The 25,702-nt window shown below is 40.4% G+C and overlaps 1 protein-coding gene across 1 annotated transcript in view; it reads right to left on the reverse strand.

Moving 5' to 3' along the window:
* The window catches only part of LOC120788586 (transcription initiation factor TFIID subunit 4-like), a 93,042-nt gene that overhangs the window by 35,633 nt on the left and 31,707 nt on the right, over positions 1 to 25,702 (reverse strand). The window contains exons 10-12 of the mRNA XM_040124465.1: positions 21,021 to 21,151; positions 17,187 to 17,312; positions 12,805 to 12,861 (exon numbers count right to left, since the gene is read on the reverse strand). Of these exons, the coding sequence (XP_039980399.1) occupies positions 12,805 to 12,861; positions 17,187 to 17,312; positions 21,021 to 21,151 (314 nt within the window). The remainder of the gene's footprint in view (positions 1 to 12,804; positions 12,862 to 17,186; positions 17,313 to 21,020; positions 21,152 to 25,702) is intronic.

Here is a 25,702-nt window from a genome sequence, read left to right on the forward strand (position 1 = left end):
ATGCACATTATTACAAACAAATCTAAAAGAGACTGTGAGAGTGAAAGTAAACAGATCCATTTGGCTATTTTACTATTGTTTTTTGTAGTCACCTGTTTCCCACATCTTGGATTATTTACAAGTCTAACTTCTAGCTCTGTACCTTAATCGATTGGTAAAAAATGTCCATCAAGGCCTAAATAAGACATAACAGTCCTTTGTCTCAACCCAGAAGAAAGACCAGTATGTTCTCTCATGATGCAAAAATGTCCAAATTACGGCAAGAACCTTAGAGCGGTCTTATACACTTGGAATGAAGAGGCGGATGAGCTGCAGGAGCCATGATGGCCAACCTGCCATTCTCCATCTCTGCTGTTTTTAACAAAGGCTTTTCTCTCCCCCCCTCCCTCCTCCTGGCCTGGGGGGCTGCTCGTGGCCCCCCAGACGCTTACAGACAGATGTCCTTGGTAGAGCAGAACATGCTCTGCTTGACGTCACAAGCAGCTACGGGGCTGTGAAGGAAGCTAAAGGGCTCTCTGCCCTGCAAAGACCACAGTATAAAAGCCAGACCATGAGTTTTGAGGTGGTCTGTCTCTTACCCTCCCCCCGAGTCAGCTCTGGTCCAACAAGACACAGCAGGGAGCTTCTCAGTATATAGACATAACATATGCCACTTTGGTGAATGCTTTTATTTCCCCAAAGAGAATGCATACATATTAAACAAGGGTAGGTGGCTCCAGTGGACATCAAATCCCTTATCATAGCTCTAACCTTTGCACTGTTAGCCCATAGGCTGAGCTAGATACTGTATTTATGCATATAAAATGGTTGAAAACCTAACTATGGTCAAACACTGCTGCACTGAATGTTGCACTTTCTGCATTTTATAATACTTATACTTATTGTGTAATGATGTTTATTAGTTGAATTATATCAAAACACTTTGATAAAAAATACTGCAGTGTAAATGTATCTAAATACAGCGACCAAGAACTCTTCAAAAAGTATTTTGTTCTTGGTAACAACACAGTCTCTTTAAAGTATGACTGTCCTGTAACTCTGATGGTGTGGACAGTGTTAACATTAGCCCAGTGTTAAATTATTACCAGTAATAATGGTATTCAGTGTTGGCATTGTATAAGAAAGGCTTGAAGGATGTCACTTGCATTGTATAAATCCTTTGTCCGTCTAAACAACCAGTAACCTGGAAAAAAGGTTTTTCTGATGTCAGGTATTAGGACTACGGGAACAGGACAGACAGTTCATTGGCATCCTACCAGAAACCCATAAACCAGAATCAAAGTCGATCAGCAGTCACAATGACTTCAGTTATCTACTGTAAAGCACAGTATGTTCGGCTTGGGGCATCTTGGTGGCTTAGTGGTGTAAGACAATGATCGTGTAATCACAACACCGCCAGTTCGAGTCCAACCAGGACATTTATTTCATATTGTCTCTTCTCGTTTACTGTCACCTCTCTATCTCTCTGTGCTATCAAATAAAGGCAAAATTCCCCAAAAAACAGTAGTGGTGGATTTTATATTATCAAAAACAAGATGAAGAAAGAGGCAGTTCTGATAATGCTACACGTTTGCTTGTTGGTCAACACAGTCAGTTGGGCTGCACGCACTGTTAGCTTAGACGTGGGCAGATTCTAAAATGTACATCACGCAGACCCTTTCAGCTATATGCAGGCAAAGAAATCATTTTTTTCATGGCTTCAACCATTTTTAATAAGATATAACGCTAAATCAAACCAAAACAGAAGCTAAAGCCTGTATATCCATAATATTTAATATTTTACTCATTTTTAGCCATGTTGGCGGCATGGCTCTGGCAGTGGCTATGTTGGCCTGTTTGTCTCTCAGTTGGTCCGCCACTTGGATGGATTTCCATGAAACTTAGTACAGACATTGACGGTACCCATGAGATAAATCCCTATGAATTTGGTGACCCTCTGACTTTTCATCTACCGCCATCATCAGGTCAAAATTTTAATTGTTCCAATACTTTGCTTCATGACCAAATACCTGCAAAGCTAATGACATTCCCATCAGCCTCCGCTGTAATTTATTTTTTGTGCTACTTAATTAATGTTAGCATGCTAACATGAACTAAGATGGTGACAATGGTAAACATTATACCTGGTTAGCATCATCGTGTTAACACTGACACTGTGAGCTTGTTAACATGCCGAGCTGTGTACAGCCTCACAGAGTTTATAGCATGGCTGTAGACCCAAAGAAATCATACAAAATGTTGTGCACATTGGTTATTATTGGTTATAACACTGCATTAAAAAATAACATTAATTTGATCTCAACAAAATTCCTTGGTTTTTGTGTAAGTTAAGATCAAATCTATGTGTACAAATGTTTCATGAATGAGGCCCAGTAGAATTTGTCAGATGAAAGGGATGATATTTTTTTCTCAATGAAACAGGAAAAACAAAACATTATTTTGTACATTTTCTGTAGCATTTATCAATGACACTACACATTAATTTGTTTAAGTTTCCTACCACTTAACATGAGTGTGTGTTGACATTTGACTTATGTGTTTTATGCATGTCTGTTATCCATGGAGCTCATTCACCTGACATCCACATGGCCAACATTACATGAACATCTGTGAGTTGCATCTTGAGGCCTTTCTTCATGTGAAGTGCCTGGCAGTTAGTTTGCTGCAGGGAGAAGGGCCATTTGCAGTAACCAATCAGGTTTCACTTCTCCATCTGCACTAAGACACTACAAAAAGACGAGTTCAGCCTCAACCTGCTAATGTAGGCGAGTGTTTGTGATAAAACTGGATAGACACATATGACTTAATTACCAGAACTCAATAATTACATATGGCAGTGTTTGTCAAGATAAATTATTGGATATTCAATTTATATATAAAAATATATGTGTAATGTGTGCATGATGTTAAGTGCTGTACTGAGAGCTGTCATTTCTAATTGTCCCTTTAGGTGTAAAGCTGCACTGTATTGTATTCAGTCTTGAATGTATCTTATACAGAGTCGTATGCATAGACTCTCTACATATCACCCGGTATGTTGTTTCAAGCCACATGTACCGGTATATATTTAGAATTTGCATAATTTAAAACAATTTGTATGTGAAATATTTTACCGACTATCAATCATCTTGAATAACAGATAATAAGTCAGTAAATATTTAACAAGTGTAATAAAGAGACAAAAAAATGCTTTGAAATTTTGATTCATCACCTTTTTCAACAGACATACTGTAAAGCTCCTTAAATTTTTCAGTAAATCTGTTTGTGATTATATTATTTTACCTATGGAGATGAATTCAAAATACATGCATGAGCTAATAGTCTTGGCTCAATGTTCTATTTCCTCAGAAGCTGTGTATGTCAGAAGTGTTTCCAGGGCCAAGGACCAATTATTCAGAGCCCTCAGCCGTCCCTGGAGCTAAGGTCATTATGTGAGTGTCACTATCAGGACCCTATGGTTCCACTTCATCTGCAACTTATTTGCAGGTTTTAAACCGTGTAGAGGGAGACTGTGTGAAAAATGTGGATAAACTGAATGTGTCTAAAAGACTCGATGCATCTCCTTCGGAGTAAGTATTATTTTTATAAATAATAACATTTGTGCTAGACATTTTGCCAAGGAAGAGTGTTTAATGAAGGAGCCAGAAATCAGTGTTAAGCAGATTCTGACAGTGTCACACCGGAGCGAACGGGGAGAGTAGTGATCATTAAAAATACTGCTTATCTAAGGGAAAATTTCCTACTTTAAATGTTCTCTCGCTTTGTCTCATTCTATGCTGCCGTGCTTCGTCTAGCAGTCTTCTCTCTCCCTGTCTCTTTTTTTTTTTTCATTTAGATTCGCCGCTCGTCACCTTCTATTGATCACGCCTAATTTGCATCCAGGAAAAGATGAGAACTCAGATATTCACACTCCGAGAGAGGACGATCTCAATGATTTATTCATTTCCAAATCAAAAAAAAGGAGTGAAAGGAAGGTAGATGAGAAGGGGAATCTTCATAGGCAGCAGGCGACTAGCAGGCTCTGAGGCTGGGCTCCTCTTCCCCACACTGCCCCCAGGCACATGGTGTGCAAGTCCTCCTAATTAACAAGGTGAATCATGCTGCCGCTCTCTAATTAGCCAACATGACAATCTAATGGAAACATGCAGGCCGAGCTGGCACACTTAGCATCACCTTACAAAGACCCCCACTACTGTCCTTCCCATTTGAATTCCACAAAAATGACACCTCAGATTTTAAATGGAAAAGAAAAGAAGAGACGGGGCAGACTGGTTCAGGGAAGTGTGTTTTTGGGAGAGGTCAGAAGGGAGAAGTTAGCTGGTGAGGGTGAGGTGTTTTTTCCTCTCCGCTATCCTCTGTGTGCGTGGTGTTTGTTGCCTAATTGAAACGTGTCCTGCCTCCTGCCTCCCTCTCACTTATATCCCAGGCACAGGAGGCTGGCACCTCGCCACCAGCGTAGCTCAGCATGCCCAATTCCCCTGTTGCTCGAGTCCCAAGGAGTGCTCCGGCGCACAAAGAGAAAAGTGAACCTACAGGCTTGTACAGCGAGGAGATGAGTCGCTATCTCCCTCTGAGGCAAAAAAAAATCTCCTTTTTTTGTTGTTTTCCTTCTCATTACAGCACTTTGTAATATTCGAAAACACACAGGAACACCAAAGGTACTTTTAAAGCCTGCTTCTTTTTTTTTTTTTCTTGTAATATGTCTTGAGGTGAAGAAAAAAACTGAAGTTGAGACTACCGACAACAAAGCAACAAATAAAAATAGGGTTACAGTGTACTGTTTAGTAGCCCGCACATCTTGAGGACCTACAAAACAGACCTTTCTTAAGTGATAATTAAATTATTCACATCAAAAAACATTTTCAAAAAACATTGAAATTCAGTTGAATTTATATGAAATAAAGGACACCTGCTAAACTAATGCATAACCTAATTTGTCAAAAAGAAACACAGGTGAGCAGAACATGAGCATAATGGTCCACTCACAGTCCTGTGAGTGGACCTTGAATGCTGCTGTCCTATTCATATAAGGTATTGTGTATCTGCTAGGCCAGAAGACAAGAATATAACAACTATGAAGTGGGACACACAAAACAGCAGGAATTCTCTTTGAAAGTCAGCACAGAAAGGGAGGGAACGTGGAGGAGGGTAGCAGGCTTTTGCCTTGGGGCCTGCCTAATGGGGGAGAGTGCCTCTTTGAGCAGAGCAGTTTGTGGAGGGCGAGAGGATGAGAGCCTATGAACTTGAAGATATAACTGGCCTAATAAAAACTAAGGGGCTGCTACATTGTCCTCTGACACACAAGAGCCTCTCCTCTCTGGAGACGTGTGAGGCTCTGGCTGACGGAGCTTACAGTGTGGGTGGATTCCAGTTTCTCCGTGACCTGGTCACTTATGAAGGATGCCAGGCCAATCAAGAAATATGTATGCGTGTATTAAGGCCTGTTGCTCACTGGTTGGGCAAAGGGTTGTGATTCAAATAACATGCACATTAATGTGAACAAATCTGTATTATGTGAGCAATGAGGCTTAATATGCTAAATTTGACCATGGTTGTTCATATGTCATATGAATATTAATCTAATTCGATTCATAGAATCTAACACATATGTTCATACAGCAAGGAAGGACTTATAACTGCAGGCTTTTAATCGGAGCCCTGCAAGGTTCAGAGTTGAGCTTGAGCAGAATTAATTCGGCAGAGGTTGAAGACATTTCAAGCAATGCTGCTACGTCAAAATGGGCAATGTGCTCTCAGTGCCTGAAGAAGAAAAATATTTGAGGAAAATTATTCTAACAAAAATCCTCTAAGAATCCCATTGGGCAGCTCTCAGTTTCACACAAGTTGTCTGGAATCACTCTAAGCAAGAACTGGAGTGTTGCTGCAAGGGCACGGTAATGTGGAAGAATGGAAAAAGAATAGAGAGGAGAGGAGAGGAGAGGAGAGGAGAGGAGAGGAGCATGTACTTCCTCCCACATCATCTAAAGGTCTGGCAGTGATTGGGCTATCAGTGGGAGACAGACTGTGTTAACCATTTTTTAACTTTTATTATCCAGGGAAGCTTGACTAAGCTCCATGCTGCTTTCCAGCAACACCCTGTTACACTCACTCACACCACAGACCTTTGCTGTGACTCAGAATAATACCCTTTTTACACTAAAATTAGCGACTATGTGCGTTTTTTTTAAACGTAGGTAAATCCGCCAAAAAAGGGTGATTGACTTCTCTCCCATTGCCAGTAGATGAGCTTGCCTTTCTCTTTTTCTTTTTCTCATGTGTCACGTTCAACGTCAAGAATGCACCATAAAACAGGGTTAGTAAACAGGAGAAAGCAGCATTGAGGCCAGTGGCTATGTTACAGCAGTTCCTTTTTTTGTATCTTTTACTTCAGTCTCTTCAAACTCAATGCATGTAGTGTTGCATACATAGAACAAAATCCCCATTGCACGATGTTCACATAGACTCTAAACAACAATAAATGTTCCTGGCTATTTACATGCCAACGTCCGGAACTTCGACGCGTCAAAAAATAGCATGTCCACCCATAAAAACCCATAACCACTGCAGAGCCATTTGACTCGGGAATGAATGCCAATTCTACCCTTTCCCACTGAAGACATAAGCCAGATGTTAGTGGGTGTTAGTTAGTTTTTTGTCAGTGTGAAAGGGGCTTTAGAGAATGTGAATCAAATGCTGAAAATGTGTATACATGTTCAGTTTTAGTACTTGGTCGCCTCCTGTGGTGTTACTTTCCCTCTCTGTTCATCTGCAGTCCTGTCTCGTCTTCTCCAATGTTTTGAGAATCAGCCAAAAGATTCTCAAAGCGATCTCAATTTTTCTTATGTTCCTTCATTGTTTTCATTCTGACAGCACAAAAGCTCTATGTTTCTGTCTTTGCATTATTGGTTTTCCAATAATGCATTTACCATAAATTATTTCTGAATAATTTATAGTTTTCAACAAATTACACTGGGGGACTGTGGCCTCAAACATCTTGGCATTAAATTGGAGTTAATGTCATACTGCTACATACAACTATGGGTGATGGCACGTCAGGGTCTGGAGCAGCCTTAGCTAACATGCTAGCTGTCCCAAAGACAGAAATATACTGGTAGCACTGTCAGAGTGATATATTCTAATAATCGTTTTTTTTAAAATTATTTCTCCTTAATCAATAACTTTAAAATACTTGTTGAAGTAAGGATAAATTACCATGTAAACGTGTAAAAAATGGGTACCTTGCCCTTTTAGGCCACAAAACATTCATAACACCAATAATTAAGAGGGCTATTGAGAAAACTCACCACAAATCTCACCCTTATTTCCAGTTGGTAGCTGTTGCGGAGCTTTCAATCATACAGTATCACATGATCATCAAAGCAGACCTTGTGGATGTTTTCTCAACAGCTGTTTACAAGGTCAAGAATGAACTTTAATTCTCAACTGGAAAACAGTTTTTGTAGTATATATTCCATAAACAAGTGTGGATCCAATTGGATTATAATATATTGGGGGTTTTTTTGTTTTTTGTTTTTGTTTTTGTTTTTTTTTACAAATTTCAGATAATAGAAAATAGAAAATTACATGACCAGTGACACTGCCCATCATGACAAGACTAATTGGTTACTAAGCCATGGGTCAAGCACTGATATTACTTTAGCTTAAATAAGATGGTGAATAAATCAGCTGACACTTCAGTCATTCATTTCTTCCTCACCGTACCAGTTCTTGTTCACCTATAGCTGCGTGTCTGTAAAAGGGCACCAGACTAGCTTTTCCACTGGTATCACTGATCAAACCAGCTTTCTCAGTTTTTACGTTTCGTATTGTATTTTTCGTGTTGTACTGTCATCAGGCCATATTGCATACAATTAACACACAGCATAGCATTCTCCTCGTACCGCAACCACAGGCACTGCGTTAGCCATTGTGGTTGAAAGGAGTACTTTTTCTTCTTCACTGGCTCAGTTGGTCTCTTCCTGCCTGCACCTGCACTCTCCCTGCAGCCTGCACTCTCATCATCAGTTGTGTCTGAGTCAGGACCTCTCATTGGTTCTCCCTCTCCCCAGCCCCCTCCTCTCTCTTTATTTTGTTTTTTAAAATAATCAGCTATAGACAATTTCATCTTTGGAGAAGAAGCCATGATGCATTTCCACGAATGCGACTACATGAAATCTTAAATCACATACTTTCGCAGTCTGGACCCCTTTATTGAGTAATTTGCATCCCAAGGTAGGTTTGTACTATTTATGACGTTAAACTGATCAGTCCAGGTTGCACCATAGTGGGACTTTGAGCACATGGTGCTTAAGTAGTAGTATTTGATTAACCAACTGACATGAACTGTACCATACAATGGAAATATTAGTCTTCTTGGCATGACATGGTTTGCTTCTGCAGCTGAACAGACCCTAACAGGAGCTTTTTGACCAGATTTTGACCAGCTGTAGCAACCAATTTGTCTTTCCCCTCTTCCCTCGCCCCTCTTCTCCAGTCCTCTCTCCACTCCTCTTCTCCAGTTCACTCGTTTCCTGCGTCCAGTTGTGCCTGCAGACGCAGCTGTGATGATGAATCTGTGGCTGCAGTGTGTCTGTGTGTCTGACATCGTGATGTATGTCCACTGGCCTTAACTCCCTCTCTATCTCTCTCTACCCCCCACCTCCCATGTCTTCCTTTCTCTTCGTCTCTTTGTCTCTGTCTCTCTGTCTCGTTCCCTCTGTCTCTCTCTCTCATTCTCTCACTCTCAATGATTAGGCATTGCCTGGCCTCCTGCCTCAGTGATGGAAAAGACAGAACACACAGACCAACCACTAACAACAACAACAAACAGGAACTGAGCTCCACGATTTGCCCATTGATTTTCACTGGGGGCATTTCTGAAATAGCCCATCTGACCTTTCGGCCAAATGGTGGTGAATGGAGGAAACAGAGGCGCTAGACTGCTCTGCCTCTCTCACGCAAAACCTCTGCCAACGACTATCTGACCAGCGGTTGTGGGTTAGGTTGCTGGTGCAAATAAATTTACACATTTAGAGGCACTGCTACATAAAAATACCAGGCTAAAACCCTGCTAAAAGCCCTGCTAGAAACAACCAGAGTCTACAATGTTCATAATACCCGAAAATACTAAACTACTGAATAGAACACTGTACTGATGATTTTGGTATTTCTGGTAACATTGTAGTTAAGTTTGTCCTGAGGACAGGTCTAGAGGAAAGATTTTATCACGTTGATAATCACAAACTACTCTGTAAACTTAATGGTAGTGTGTTTGTTAGATTGTGAGATATTTTGTGACCCAAGTTAACATTTTGGCCTGAGGGTGGCACAAGCAGAAAGCTCATGGATTATCCAAAATGGAAAGATTTCATCACCTAGGGAGCATGAATGTGTTCAATATATGTCAAAGCAATATGGCTATCAGATTCTGATATTTCTCATGTACAAGTTAAAGTTTTGGTCTGATGGTGCCACTAGAGCATAGGCTTCAAAACTGTGTGGTGCGCCTCCCCAGGGGGGGCAGCGGAGAGGTGAAGGGGGGTGCGGAGGGAGGCAAAGATACTGTGTGTTGTGAAAGGAACAGGTGGATGACAGTGTTTTGAAAACAACAGGGTGTCAATTATAGTAGGCCTGGTTATCAACAGGGTCAGCAGTCGGAGCAGTGCCTATGACACACAGCCCATTGAGGATATTATGGTAACACTTACCGCCTTACTTCAGCAGTTTGCGTTAAAACCCCATACTCCTTGACGGAGTCACAATTCGGTCATAACTGAACACAGATGAGATATACACATTTTTAGATTGAGTGAGACTTACAATCTCAGATGTTACCATTATAATGTCCAGTGCAAATAACATCTACAAATCTCCCTAGAAATCATAGATAAAAGATTTTCCTAATAACTCCAGAACTTGCCTGAGAATCGTCACATTTTAAAGTTTTCTTTGGTATCACAGTAATCCAGCGATATTTATCTATACATCCATGGGTACTTTGCAAACATGAACCGCTAATAGCTAATTCGGCATACTTTTACAGTATACAGTGTCAGAGTTTGAAAATCCCTGCACTAGAGGAAAGGTCAGAGGTTGACATTAAGAATAAAAAAGGTGGTGGATCCCACTGCTGTGTTGACTCAGGGTACCAGCAAACAACAAATTGTAGATGATGAGGTAAAAATCTATTTCATCTAAACTTTTTTATTTAATTTTTTACTAACCTGCTTACCTTTGTGTCACCATATTAATCTTTATGGATTGTGAAAAGGTAAGAGCTAATAATACTGTTATGCTATCCGGCTAAAAAAGACCCTTGTGAGCAATGCTAGTAATTTAACTGTCGCCATTCAAGCCCCGACTATGTGGCCTGTGTGAGACTACAGGGTGTAAGCGATATCATCTTCTCAGACCAAAAACCCTTTCACCTACTAAAACCTAGGTAAGATGAAGGATCGGGGATACAAATTAGAGGAGGGATTCCTCCGCTGTTGCTCCTCTGTTGCTCCTCTGTTTTTCTAAATTGAGGGTTTAGGGATGGAGGAGTTGCATGTACGGACTGTAAAGGCCTTTGAAGCTTGACATTCAGCATGGGCTTGACGGTTCATACCATTCATGTACTGGTAAAGGGTTGATTCCTGATTATTAGCCTTCCCCCTAGATTCAGTGCTGCAACGGTAGTTTTACAACACACTGCACCTGTCTTTTTAAAAACAAATCATGCGCCAGTTCAATTTACACACCGACACTTGGTTCAAGTATATAACACACTGTAATTTCATCTCCGAAATGGTGATGTTCCCGTGGTTGTGGTGGTGGTTGTTTTGTGCTTGTGCATATGTGTGTGTTTGTGATGAGGGAGAGGGGCTTGAAGAGAGGCTGGCTCCTCTGCCCGTCGCCTGGAAGAGTAGCTCGGGCTCATTATCCTGATGAAATTTGCGCAGATGTGTGAGCTGCCGATACACTCTGCAGTGACACAAACAGCCAGCTCTGTCCCCTTGAGCCAGTCAGGTGATGAAAACCGGAGAGGCACGTGGGCTGAGAAACGACGGCCATTAAGCAAAAAAGAAAGAGGTTAGGGAGGGTGGCAGAGGGGAGTTGTGTGTCGGGAGCAGGAGGGGGGCAGTTAGGGGGTCGGGAGCGTTCCTTATCTCTATCTAGCGGGAGAAAGCATTACATAAAGTAACAATTTCCAAACCACCTTCTTAAAATTCCAGATGAAAATGAAAATGTGCGTACGTGCACGTTGCGTCTCCTCACAAGGCACTAATCTAGCCGTATCCAGATGACGAGCGGACTGCCACTTAACAGGGAGGAGATCCACTTTGATCACATGGCCCCTGGGGCAAACCTATCGCGCTGCCTATTACGCTGCTTCATTTACATATGCGGGGCTTATGGGTAGGCTGAGATCTAGTGTGAATGTTTTAAACCGCAGCAGGGCTTACTATTGCTAGAAAGAAATGTCCAGGAGAGACACAGAGAAAAGATAGAACGCTGCCAATAGCCAGAGGTAAGAATAGTTGACTTGTCACTTTAAGGTCACATGTTCCATACCTCAGACTGTTAAGAAAATCCTAAAATTAAATACTTTGGCCAAACAAAAATACTGACTTGCCCTTGAGCAAGGCATTTAAAAGTTATCCCTAAATATAAATGGCTGAGTGGCCAACATTGAAAGACAGCGGTTGGACAGTGGAGCTGTCCGGTGAAAGGTTGTAGAACTGTGCGAGTATAAATTAGTGTTAGTGAGAAAAGTGCATACGTGCTCAGTAAACTTTACCTGGATGAATAAAAGAGCGAGTGACTCAGAAAAAAAACCACATCTGTTCCTTAAGTTTTACATCAACAACAACAGGTGAATGGTGCTTGTTTTATCCTCCTGCCTATACTGACTATTCTATGGAAGCTCCACACAATCCTCTTGATCCTTGTTAGCGAGCCAGGGACTAAAAGCACCCAGTGAAGTTATTCTGGAGTAAACAAAGAAAGAACAAATGCAAACTTCCGCTGTGACAGAACTATTTTGTTTGCGTAAACAGCATTAACCAACCACTAAAAGAAGAATGGTCTACTTTCTGAGATCCACAGGGAGTTTTATAATATACAAAGACCTGCTCTTGAAATAAGGAGGATGTCGCACCACACTACTAAAAGAAGTGCACTACATCAGTTGAAACACTTACCAATTTACAATGCTACGTGTTGTGCCTTATCGTATTACTTGGAAAAGGAAAGAACTCTTGTGATTCCTTTCTACTTTGCAGTATTTAAAGTTAATGTAGAGCATGGATTGGTGCATCTGAAATCCTCATTCACCATACAGTTTTTTTTTGACTGAATACCGAGTAGGCTGAGAGATTATACTTTTATGTTGCAACAAAATTAAAACAAATGTGTATCTAAGATGAGACGCCGATGTGCCCAAAGGGACTGAGACGAGAAAATTAATGTTGAATAAACGTACAAAGGCCACTACCGTTACCCCTGTATACCCTCCCCCTGATAGCCCACCTATCAAAAAGTCAGAGCTAAATGAACATCAGTTAGTCAGAATTCAAACTGGTGTGAAATGAAGAGTCTGATATAGATAAAGAAAAGAAAAAATAAGAGGATGAAGGAAATGCAGAGTTTCTTTGGTGCGCAGAAAATCATTTTCCACACATGGGCATCAATTGGTGCAAATAATTCCCCAAACTTTTTAAAGTCCAATTTTAAATGGCATTACATATGTAGTGAGGCATGAAAAATTAATACGCTGGAGTCGTGGAAATGTCAAGGGTAATGATCTCCGCAGCAGCTTACCTCCTTAGCTTTCTGTTTCAGTCTAGCTTGCTCTGGGTCCTCTTGCCTGGAGCGACTCTGTGGAGTAAAGGGGAGGGGGAAACACAGGTTAACAGCTGGTTTAAGGAGCCCCCCCCCACTACTCATCTGTTGCTGCTGCAGCAAAAATAGTGCAAAATGGGAACAGGATACCGAGGTGTCAAGGACATCGTATTTGAATTCAGAGAAGTGCAATGGAGCGCCCCCCCGGGGGGCAGTGGCCTTTAAACCCGCTCCAAATCCAGCCCTAAATAAGCCGCTGGAGGGGGATTCTAATCAAAAGAGGTTATTAAAAATTCTGCACGAGCCAACACACACACACACACACACACACACACACACACACACACACACAGACACACACACAGACACTCACACAGACACACACACACACAGGGCAAAGGATGTTGGTGAGGATCGGTGGCAGTCGCTGAGTGTGTGTGTCACTGTGAACCAGTGTGGCTATCCACTCCTGTGTGTGTCTGTGTGTGTGAATGTCCCTGGCGTAACAACACAGCACTTCTATTTTAATCAGCAGCCAAGATCTGGGTGCATGTACTTGTCCCTGGGAATCCTTCACCACACAGCCAAATGTACATGTACGGCTGACCACTGCAGGCAATCGGGCATATTATGGCTCTGCACATTAGCTAAATGCAGTTATTTTGTGAACTTGGACAAAATCTGCATAGTAATACTTTGGCTGAATTAGTCAAAATTAGGTCAGGTCAATTAAAACACCCCCTAACATTTTTGTGCAAACATATCTTTATAGTTCTCTTCTATTCAATGATACATTTCACAATGTTTATCATTTAGGCCTATGTGAAGAATTTCTGAAAGGATTATACAATAAAATGTCCCTTGAATATATTTTACAATACAATCCATGCGTCATACATTTAAAAATCTATTTTAGTTTCATAAATTATTTTTTACTTCTAAAACCAAATGGATCAGAGCCGGTGCTGGGCTTCCCCTTCAAAGCAGGACTAACCCCACTCCTGCCTCGACCATCTACTTCCCTTTCTCTCCTTTCTCTCCTTCCTCTGCTCATCTTCTCTTCTGCACCAAGACCTGCTCTTCCTAGCCTTCCTGCTAATTGGCTTTAAGTATATCAGGCAGTTCACGTACTGGTCGGTATCTCAACTAAGACTAATGTGTTTGCCCTCCGGGCAAGTCTTGAGCATCCCTCAAGACTTGAGTCATATTTTAAATGGACGCCGTAGAGGAGGTGGGGGGTTTTGTGAAGGGAGGACGAGAGAAGACAGAAGAGGATTATTTTTGTGGGTTTCTTATTCAAGAGGTCAAAGGAGCAGGAGCGAGGTAGGCAGGGAGTTGGGTAGCGGCATGGCAGAGGAGTGGGAGGGATTGGTACAGATGGACTGTTTAGAAGGCAGGGGTGTCACTGGCATGCTTTACATCTCCTCTGTCAGCTGCCCTGGTTTTCCCACTAACAGGAGAGAACAGAGGGGAGAAGGGGAGAAGAGGGCTGGGTAGTGGATGCTGACAAGCTCTTTTGGGTGTGGGTGGTATGTAGATAAACAATGAAGAAAAACTCCATCCTCAAATACAGGGTTCTACAGTATATGACCAATCTTTTGATGCTGACCTTCTTCCAGGAGTTATTTGGCAATGACGTGCCGTTTTGTTTTGTTTTTTTGTTTTTTTTTACCTTGTCAAGTTTTGAGCTTTGTCTACTTTTGCTTAGCTAGGTGGTTTTCTTACATAGCGCAGAATGACTTATGAAAACCAGCAGAGTTGTACTTGTTTCATTTAGCTGTGGGTTGTATGTGGAAAGAGTAAAGTCAACTTGATACTGAATACTCTATCCATGCATTCTCCTGAATATTGAGTCCAGCTGGTGAAACCCGTTAGTCCTCTTGCAGTTATCACACGCATATTTATATATTTTTTTTCTCATTTGATTTACAAATTAGTAAAAGTGAACAAAATGAATAACTAGGAAACAGCCAATCATCAATATCAAGCTTCACTTTACATCTGTTTTTATATGAGAGCAGTAGGTGTTATATGTCGAGAAAAAAAAAGTCTTCTGGCTGCATAACATTACAGAGTTTTGAGGCTTATGATGTATTCAGTGATGGATTTCTGCCTGCATGGTGGCTGAACATTGGTCTAAAATGGAGAGTGCAAATAAAAAGGCCATTTTTTTTTTTTTTTTTTTGCCTTTTTGAAGACTTTTTAAAGAATGAATGCCAAAATATGACATTTAGGGTTTGGCAGTGGGAGTAAGAAAAATAAAGTCTAGCACTGACAACCACAAAAAATGGATCAATGCTACATCCAAGGTTACATCATCAGTAACTTTTTTAACGGCGTTTGAGTGTTCCTTTAAATCAGCCTGTTATATTAACAAGGATTAGAGCCAGTGTACTGATTCAACAGATGAATCAGTACAATAATGTAGAACAATCAGAAAAAGATTCAGCACACATAGATAAACTGTAGAAACATTACTAGCATGTTGTCAGGCAGTGTGTTGGTGTAATAAATTTTATAATCAACAAGCAAAAATTTGTTTTCCAAACTTCTCCTTGAACTGAAATGCCATGGCAACAAGAGCCAAAAAGCCACAGACATGGTTCTGAGGTGAAGTCAAACTATCCCCGGCGAGGCACATGCAATCCAAATAGCCCCGGGGTAAGCCCTTCCTACAAGAACTTGGTTAAAGCTGCAAAAGTTCTCCACTAATCCTGTTAATAAAGAGAGCTTCTCAGTAAAAAAAAACAAAAAAAAACCATTACACTGTTCAGCCATGTATAACTGAAAACTGATAGAGAGAGGATCTAAAAGCTATACTACTCCTTTTTTAACAACACCCTTTACACTGCCATTTCCTGCTGAGGCTACGTCTTTTTCTCACAACCAGGAGCAAGGCTGTCTGATTTCTCCCCTCAAAGAAAAAACCGACAGGTCATGAGGTCTGCTGGCCAGTGTTCATCAACTAGAGGATTTTCTAATATCCTGCATTGCAGGACTGGAGCGTAATAATGCAATTAAGATGGTGAGGTGTGCTGCAATGAGAATCTTTACTGTGGGACATTGACTCCATTCAAAATTAATTAAATTAACCTACCTTTCTCCTAATGTTGCACCTTGGGGCATTTTCATTTACAAAAGATTCTCTCTCTTTTCTTTGCTCTGTGGTGATCTTTTCTAATTTGACGACCTCTTTTTACTGATAAACAAATGTCTCTACATGCACATGTAGTTTTATTACTCTCTTGTGAAGTTTTTGCAGTTATTCCCTTTCTATACTGTATGTTTTATTGTGTCAAGTTATTATGAGCTCCGTGCAACAATGATCAGTCTATTAATTGGATCAAAGAGAAACCTACACTGCAACAATTTACAGTATTTGTCAAAGGAGAAAAGGGTCACTTAAGTCCTTGAACAGACTACACCCTCTATACTGGAGAGGGTCCATATTATTCCACGTGACTTACACTGGAGCACTAAGACAGAGTGACATGGTCCATGCTCTATTCCAGACATTTTAAATAATTCTCTTACTTGGCAGTAGGTGTTCGCCACTAGTAACTGTTGAAATTACATTTCTATCATTTCCTAACTAATTACAAGTCCATAAAATAACATTCACCATCATTCAGAATGCAGTGAAAAGCATTGCTTGTAGTTATGAATGTTTGAAATGACAGTTAAGATGAAGTGCACTCTACATTGCCAAACCCCACAAATTTTCCTGGTAAAAGCCTACTTAAAACCAGATCTTTAGAACAATATTATGTAAAAGCTGTATATATTGATTATATAGATTATTATAGATTATATAGATTTTCGATTTAATGGTAGCTAGACAGAAAAATCGCATGCTGGCTTATCTGACACTCTGAAAAATCTGCCCCCATCTTTAAATGGACGCTCTGTTTCACCTGAGCTGTCAAGGCTTGTGATAGGATAGAGGGATGTTTTGAAGGCTGTATGTGGGGCTGGGTGAGTGTGTATGTAGCGGGTGCGTGGTGCATGGGGTTGCGTAGTGTACGGGGTCCCCCCTCCTCGCTGTGTCCAGGGAGGAAGAGCCAGGACAGAGGAGCCCTGGGGCCAGGACCCTGGGAGGACACAGGGAGGTCGCTTCATCCACTGGTGTCACACTCTAATTCATCTGTCAGGGCCTGCGCAGGAGCACACATACACACACCAGTATACAAGCACACACTGTTGCATGGGGACATAACAACTCTCTCTCTCTCACACACACACACACACACACACACACACACACACACACACACACACACACACACACACACACACACACACACACACACACACACACACACACACACACACGGCAGGATGGTGAGGTGACAATAACTTACTTTAGCTGCTTTCAAAAGGATCTCTCTCTCCTGCTCGTCCTTCCTCTGCTTCTCGATTCTCTCCAGCTGCTCGAAGAAGCGGAGCTGAGAGCGAACGTCTGCAGACTGCTCGTAGCACTCATCGTCCTGAAAAGCAGATAAAAAGAAAATCAATGCAACGGTAACAGTTGAAAAAAGCTCAGAGTGCCATTCAGCGGCTGCTTCTGAGGCTTTGGCCACAAATTTCGTAACAGTCCACCTGTACACAGTGAACGATCTCAAAAGTAAAGACAAAATTGCTACTGTAGATTACTTATTTTTACCAAAAGAGGATAAGACCTTAGCAAAGTATTTGAATGTTTGTCTGACATTAATGTCAGAAAATTGAGAAAGTCAAAGAGTTAAGAGACTTTAGAATTAAGAGAGACCTACTTTGACGAGATAAGTCATGTATAAGTCTCCACCAATCCCCTAAAAATGTATGTGGCCTCAATAAGTCCACTTTTAGTTGCAAAATAGTAATTATTCTTACACATTAAGGGTAAACATTAGTAAATGAAAAATAGTGCTGAATAGTAGATGGCTAATCAGTTCTGATAAGACTGTTGTTCCATAGTTAAGCCTTCAGCAAATGATTATTTTCATTATCAAATAATGTGTGAATTATTTTTTTGATTCATCGATACATCGTTTGCTCTATTGTGTGTCAGAAAATTGTCAAAAAATGCCAATCACAATTTGTCAGAGCCCAAAGTTACTTCCAATCACTCCTATGGCCAACAGTCCACACCCCAAAGATATTTAATTTGTGATGATATAAAAGCAGAGAAAAGCAGTAGGTTTTTTTTAGCCAATTTCTTAGAAAAATGACTTAAATAATTCACTGATTGTAGAACTGTTGCTGATCAATTGTCTGTCGATCGACGAATAAGATTAATCGACTAATCGTTTCAGTGCTGTTCCACGGTGAATGTAAGTATTCATGTCACTTTGTTTTGACAATATATTCAAACACAGTAATGCCAAAAAAAAAGCTGCCAGTGGGCTAAAAGGAGACATGACAAAAGACAGAGAGGACAGAAAGCCGGGCAGACAGAGATCAAATTGCCAAAAAAGTTTTATGAGACTTGTGTGATCATAATTAAGCTTGCTTGATGGGAAGATGCACGAGTCGGTTCAACTGGAACAGCACCAGTCTGATGCATCAACAGACGATAACACACTAACTTTTTCTATTTACAGACACATTTCTCTTTGCATATAGAGCATCACCTCCCACTTGGGAAAAGGAAAGGTAAGTGTAAAAACAACTTTTGTAGGTCATCAAAAGTTAATAGGACTAATTTCACATGTTTGTGTGCGTATGTCTGTATATCTCCTATGCAGCTCTATTCTCCTCTTGCACTGGATTTCTGTACTACTCTCTTCTCTATCTGTGTAAGTGTCAGATCTGTGTGTGTGTTTCCATGAGTGGATGAGAGAAGCTGGGTGGCACACAGCACAAAGACACATCAGAGGAGGCTCATCGCCAGCACCCCTCCAACCCCCCTCTTCCTCTCGCTCTCTCATCCAGTCTCCCTCCTCTTTGTTGCAGCGCTGAGCCTGCACTCTTGCTGTAGCTCCTGCCGCCGCCGCCGCCGAAGCCCGGTTGCTCTTTAAGGCCGCTTTGTCTTTTGGTCTTTTTTCCTCCTTTTTTTTTTTTTTTTTTTTTTTTTTAATTCGCTGATGTCAACAGAGTGGTTTCACAGAGCTTCGTGCCGCTCTCACACACACCTCATTTACAAAACCACAAAAAGGGGAAAAGAATGAATGGAAAGAAAAAGAAGCACTAAACAAGATGGGGACAGCTATAGCGATGCTCTTCCTCCCTCCTCCTCATCCTCCCGTTTTGGTGTCAGGAAAAACACATTTTCCCCCCAGTTCTCCCAACACTGCCAAGATTTAGGCTTGTAGTTTAAATGGATTTGCGCTTTAATGTACACCAGTTAAATGTGGTTTTTATATATATATATACACACACACACACACACACACACACACACACAAACACACACACACACACACACACACACACACGACAGATAAAGCCACCAATAACGAGAAAAGTGTACAGGTGTAAACAGACGCGACTCAGAAGTACTTTTATACCTCAAGTTTTGACTGACTGACTGACTGAAAAGTCTGAGCTCACCTGTTTATCAAATTAAGGGTAAGGACAATTTCTCAAAATAACCTTTATGTGTTTATGTTAGTTGTACACTTACCTTTTTGTTTGCGAGTTTATGTGAGAGAGAGACAAAAAAGTGCATTTCGTGCCGCTGTGTGTCTGTTTGTTGGACCATACAGGCGTATCAATATTCTTATGTGTGTGTGTGCGTGTGTGTGTGTCTGTGTGTCTGTGTGTGTGTCTGTGTGTGTTCCAATGTCCTAATAAAGTTTCTTTCCCAAACTCAAGTGATTTAATATCCCCTTCAAGTTTTAATCTAATATTTACTGGATATTTTCTCACATAAATATCTGCCAATGTACGTAACCAGCTGCCTGGGTTCAAGCCACACTTTTTACAAAATAACAGAGATCCATACCCAAACTCTGACATCGTCTAGTTTGCTTCATCCCAAAGTACAGCGCACATTTAATGTCATTGCCTGCTCTTGTTAATTCACTGGCAGCTTTAGTGTTTACTGATGACATTCAAATAAACAGAATGGCTCTGGCTGCATGGTAGGGATATGCTTGATTAGGGTGTTATCAATTCTGTTACTGCTTATTGATACAGATATTTATCAATGCTCTCAACAATACTTCATAATAATGAGGAATTTCTCCTGCCCTATTTATGGATAATTCATTTACAAGAAAAATAAGCATTTTGGCACTCTCGGGGATAATTTTCTAGGATTCGGAAGCAGGAACATAAATCACAAGTGTTTTAACTGAGGTTGATGGTGTTTCTTTATAAAATGTAATAACCATAGATTTGTTTCAATCGATTTCAAACAAATTCCTACTGATTTGTAATTCACTCAAGTTATTTTGAATGCAACCCACACAGCCTATCCTACAATATGCTGTGGCTGCAGTGATAACCAGATTTGGCTCCCCATTCTTTTCGGTGAGAAACAAGGCGGGACGCATTCACTGCTGTCCAGCCAGTTTGAGAGAGAGGTGGGATTGACCTTTCATTCAGGAGATATTGATTGTTTATATTGTTGTTTGTATTACTACATAGGAAAATAGTAAAAGGAGTAGAGAAGGGGATGACGATTGCCTGCAGTTACTTCAAGGGCATTTACTGAGAGTAAATGGCTGGTCACACCAGCATTTCAGTTCTTTTCCGTTCATTCCATGGACTCGCCACAACTAGTGGATTCACTTGCAGGGAGGAAGTTAAAGAAAAATTTCGCATCAAGTTCAACTTTGGTGAACTTTGACCCACAGATATGAGCTGTTCACTCACCAGTGCCCCCTGCTGGAGTACAAGACATAGCCTGTTTGCTTATGCATTGAGAATTTTGAATTTATACAGATGATTGCAGATCGAATATTTAATTTTTTACAATGCGTGAACAGCTGTACAAATTTAAAAAAAAAAAAAAGTCCCAGTGAGAGTGTGAGAGCTTAATGTTAGCTAATAGGCTAAGTAGCTTTAAAAAATGCAGCAGGTTATTTGAAAGCTGCAATGAGTTACAATAAAAAACTGATTGGAAACGGATTAGCCTTAACATAACCGATAACGATAACCGACTACAAAAAAAGCATGGATGGATTTTAACGCTGATGTTCGCTAAGGACATCTCTATTTTGTGGATATGTCTATGTTTGTGGCGGACTGTGTGTACGCCTTCTTCCTACCTTACAGGAGTCCAGTCGATGCTGTGCGATAGTAGAAACTTTTTCTACCACAGTGCGAAGTCGTGACTGTGTGGCATGCGAGATGAATGTCACTGCCTCCATTGGAACATCTGTGACTCCAAACTTCTTGGCTGTGAAGGATACATACACACACACACACACACACACACAAAAACACACAAACACATACACACGCACACACACACACACACACACGTAAGACAAGATGATACTTTTTGCAATCAGCATATTATTAGTATCAATTGAAACACCTCTTACTCACACAACAGGTACAGTTAGTACTTCTCCTAATTAAGCCAAGATTTCTCATTCACCTCCATGATTCTGTTGTAATTAAAACAGTGATCTTCTTACTTTACCATGTGGGAGTTTTCTAACATAATCCTTGTTCTCACTTTTGATTCACTAAAGGGATAAAAAGGCCGACAGTGACTGTTTTGTCATTAACTCTCTTGCTTCCACGGTTTTTCCTTTTTGACAAAAACAACAGCTAAGCAGGTATAAGGTAATTGTTTCTGAGGGGAAAACACAAATACACACACACACAGACACACACAGACACACACACACACACACACACACACACACACACGCACAGACAGACAGACAGACAGACAGACAGACAGACAGACAGACAGACAGACAGACAGACACACACACACACACACACACACACACCCAAACAACTCAGAAAAACACACCAACAGAAGACCACAACCTTCATTCAGTACCTCCACTCATACACATCTACTGTACTCATACACACATTCACACAGAGAAACTGTCTGGATTAGTGTATGCAATTAACTGCCAGAAATAGGACTCATCACACAGAAAAGTTAATTTGTTTCATAGTCTTAGTGCAAACTCCAGAGTGGCTTTACTAACTAAGCTCCTTCAAGTGTGTAAACGACATTGACCATCTCTTTTCATAGGAGAAGGATAATTTAGTTTCCTTGGAGCAAAACTCATCTGAAGTCATAACAAAAGAAAGGCGGACAGACTCTGGTAGGGTTACTATCTGTTTCCAACTTCCTTTTAAATTATTCCATTAACATAATTTTCTCTCTGGCACCCTTTTAAGTAAACCACACCAATTATTTAAATCAGCTGAACAATACATATACTCCTCACCAGCACAAGCTTTGAAATACATGGAGGGAGCCCTGTTAGCCTTATAATTACAGTGGCAATACAAGTGGCAATGTCACAAGGTCAAAGAAATTCACTAATAGGCTTCTGCTTCCTTAAAAAATAAGATCTTTTAGGGACATTAATATTTCAGAGAAAGTTTAAGAGAATTAGCCAGAGAGGGGCACATTTCTGTGAGCAAAAACACATTCTTCAACTTGTATGACACAAATCATTATCATTCACCTAGAAGAAAGGCCTATAACACAGCAAGAAACAGGCTAATGAACTGAACAGCTTTAATATTTAGTCTAATTTATACTAGAAAGCAAGAAAAGATAACAGGAATGAAATGCATCAAAGGCTGTAACATCTCCAGTTAGTTGGACATTTTTGCATTTTTTTAACATTCCCATCAGCTTCAGCTGTACTGTCCTTAATAGCAAATATTAGCATTTTAATATGCCAAACGAAGGTGGTGAACATGGTAAAGGTTGCACCTGCTTAATATCAGCATGTTAGCACGCTGATGTTCACATTTAGCTAAAAGCACTGCTGTGCCTCAGTCTAACCTTGCACAGCTGGTAGCGTGGCTTGGTCTCATTTGAACTTATGTCCCCACTAAGAGTTTATTTCCCAACAGTGGTAAATTTCCTGTCTTAGGCAGCCCAGGTCCAAGTTAAGTCAAATTTTATTTTACACATCCACTTAGTTGCTAATATCTGCACAGATGCCACCCAAAATATATGACTGCAACTATGAATGAGGCAGAAGTCCATTACATCTTCATGGAGTCCATTTCTGTTTTTAAATCTAGACTTAAGACCCATCTCTCTACCCAAGTTATTTCATTAACATGGTTTTTTGCTTCTTTTCTGTATGTAAAGTGTCCTTGGGTTATGTGAAAGGCGCTTAAAATCAAATTTATTAGACATGTGTAAGAAACACCCACTGCACGTGATTGATAAGCAAAATGGAAGCTTGTTTTGAAGAGAGGTTGTGCTTAGGGATCTGTTGCTACCAACATCCCGTCAATCAATCACATCAGATACTGGACCATGCACCACGGCTATTCAGATATGTAAAGTACATATGTGCCTTAAGATTCAAACTACTTTTACCTTTCCTTTCCCTTTTCACTTTGTTAACAAGTTTCTGATCATATCTAGTGTTCAGTACAACAAAGGGATTTTTTCTATTGTTGAGCTGCAGAGATCATTAGAGCTGCACTTCTTTGAGAGATCAAGTGAGAAGTATGAAGACAATGAATTATAGGAGACATTTTCAATTGGTATATCATCGATTATCACAATAGGTATATTAGTATATTTGGTCACTAATTCTGCTAGGCATGCAACTCACCTGGACATCATACAAAAACTGTCTAATGTTAAATAACACAATACATTCTTTAGCAGTTGCTGCCTGCCCATCATTTTCAACACAATCCCATGGACAAGCACAATCTGCATTGAGGCCTGGTAACTTGAATATTTATTTAGTATAGAACTGACTGGTATCCATAGCAACAAGGGTCCCCCTGAAAAGTAGCTGGCAGTGAATATGGAAAAGGTCCTGAATGACCCATCTATACCAGTTTATATCTAAAAATACCTTTAACTATGTGATTCTTAGAGTTTTTGACATAACCTTCACTGTCTCCTTTAAGCCCTGCCCACAAACGCATAATAACCCAAGACCCTGAGATACCTAAACCCCACTTGGGGCAGCTACTTTCGCTCAACTGGAAGGAGCAATTCACCTTTTTGTGGGAGACCCGAACCAAAGGTTTCATAACCAGACGGTGTCTGCATTCAACCACCCTGACAGCGCAATCCAAGCAACCTGACCAATTTGATTCCTCCTCCAGTCCCTGTTTTTAGGGACCACCAAATGTTTGCCAATGCAAGCATTCGGTGGTCCAAAACATCCATTAAAGACAGGTCAACGAAAGCATATGAATTGTATTTTGATTTTGATATTTTTTGATATTCTAGATTCACTGTGTTTATATTTTTTCAAGGGTTAAAGCAATATTTTGCTTCATAAATTTGATTTGGCCCCACTTGCCAGCAGAAACTGCATTCAAAACAGAATAAAAAGCTAAAAAAAAGAGCCAACAAAAAATGCAAAAACTAAAAGGATGCAATTGGGGCAGTGGTAGGAAAACAGAAAAAGAATTGAAAATAAATCGTTTTGCGCCATTAAGTCCTATTGTACATGATAAATGAACAATAGGTCTTGATCCAATTGTACACATAGTGTACAATTGATTTAATGCAAATCCACTTTTCATAAAAAATTAGTGCATAATGGTTTACTGCTACCTCATTCCTTGGTTGTAATGTTCTATGTAACTAAGCTTACAAGCTAGACTAGGTTTGCTAATGTAGCTGAAGCCCTCTTGCTGATTATAATTAGTAAATCGTTGGTAAAATATGCCATTGTGTACAAATTAGAAACCCAGACACCAGACACAATGATTAATGGTTAAATATATTCCATTATTTCTGAAGCCGAGATAAAGATTTTGGAGCTCATGTCTTACAATTGGAAGGCTTACATGTTTGTGTTGACCACTGTTTTCCCCAGTCACAGGTCAAGTTAGTTTCATGATAAAGCTGACATGATGAAGCATGAAGCACTTTCTTTGTTCTGAAAGTGAATCATGTACATCTACGAGGAAATCATGCTCTAGAGCACATACAAATCCAAAATTAATAAACCAGTTTTCTTGTCAATGCTATTATTTCCCTTTAGCTATTAAATTGTGCTATTAATATATATTTGAAAAAGATTTTGAGGTAATATTCCACGCATGGATGCCTATTTTAATATATTTCCAGGTCTTAGAATTTGACTATTTTAAGACATTTTCAGGAACTTGTGTATACATAGAAACGTCTATGTATGTGTACGTTTCTGTGATCAGCCCATGTCCGTGTGTGTGTGTGTGTGTGTGTGTGTGTGTGTGTGTGTGTGTGTGTGTGTCTGTGTTTATGTGTGTGTATGTGAGTGCATGTGTGAGCATGTGTGTGTACGGGAGATGAAAGGAGTAATGGAGGACGAGACATACATATATACGCTCTGTGTGCGCAACTTGCAATTGCACATGCACTTCCGGTTACCAGGGCTCATCATAGGCTAGTTTCCAACTTTTTTTTAGCAAAAGTAGCCTCTCATGTTTTATCCTTGAGAGATGAATTACTAAACTATGTGACCGGGTACAAGGTGAGATATATTAGAATTATTGATAAAATAGCGTCAGTCCTAGTACACACGCATGCCTGTCTACTAGGAGTCACATGGGTGCAGGCATGTGCTTCTGCATGGCTGAGCTTTACCTCTCCGCACAGACAGACATACATACACACATGTGGAACTTAAAATAAATGATCACATGAGCATATGTACGTGCATCTTGTCCTCCATGACCCTTTTCACACCCCATAGTGTGTGTGTGTGTGTGTGTGTGTGTGTGCGCGCGTGTGCGTGTGTGTGTGTGTGTGTGTGTGTGTGTATGTGTGTGC

Source organism: Xiphias gladius, chromosome 1 (genome assembly GCF_016859285.1).
Source record: "Xiphias gladius isolate SHS-SW01 ecotype Sanya breed wild chromosome 1, ASM1685928v1, whole genome shotgun sequence".
NCBI classification, from domain to species: domain Eukaryota; kingdom Metazoa; phylum Chordata; class Actinopteri; order Istiophoriformes; family Xiphiidae; genus Xiphias; species Xiphias gladius.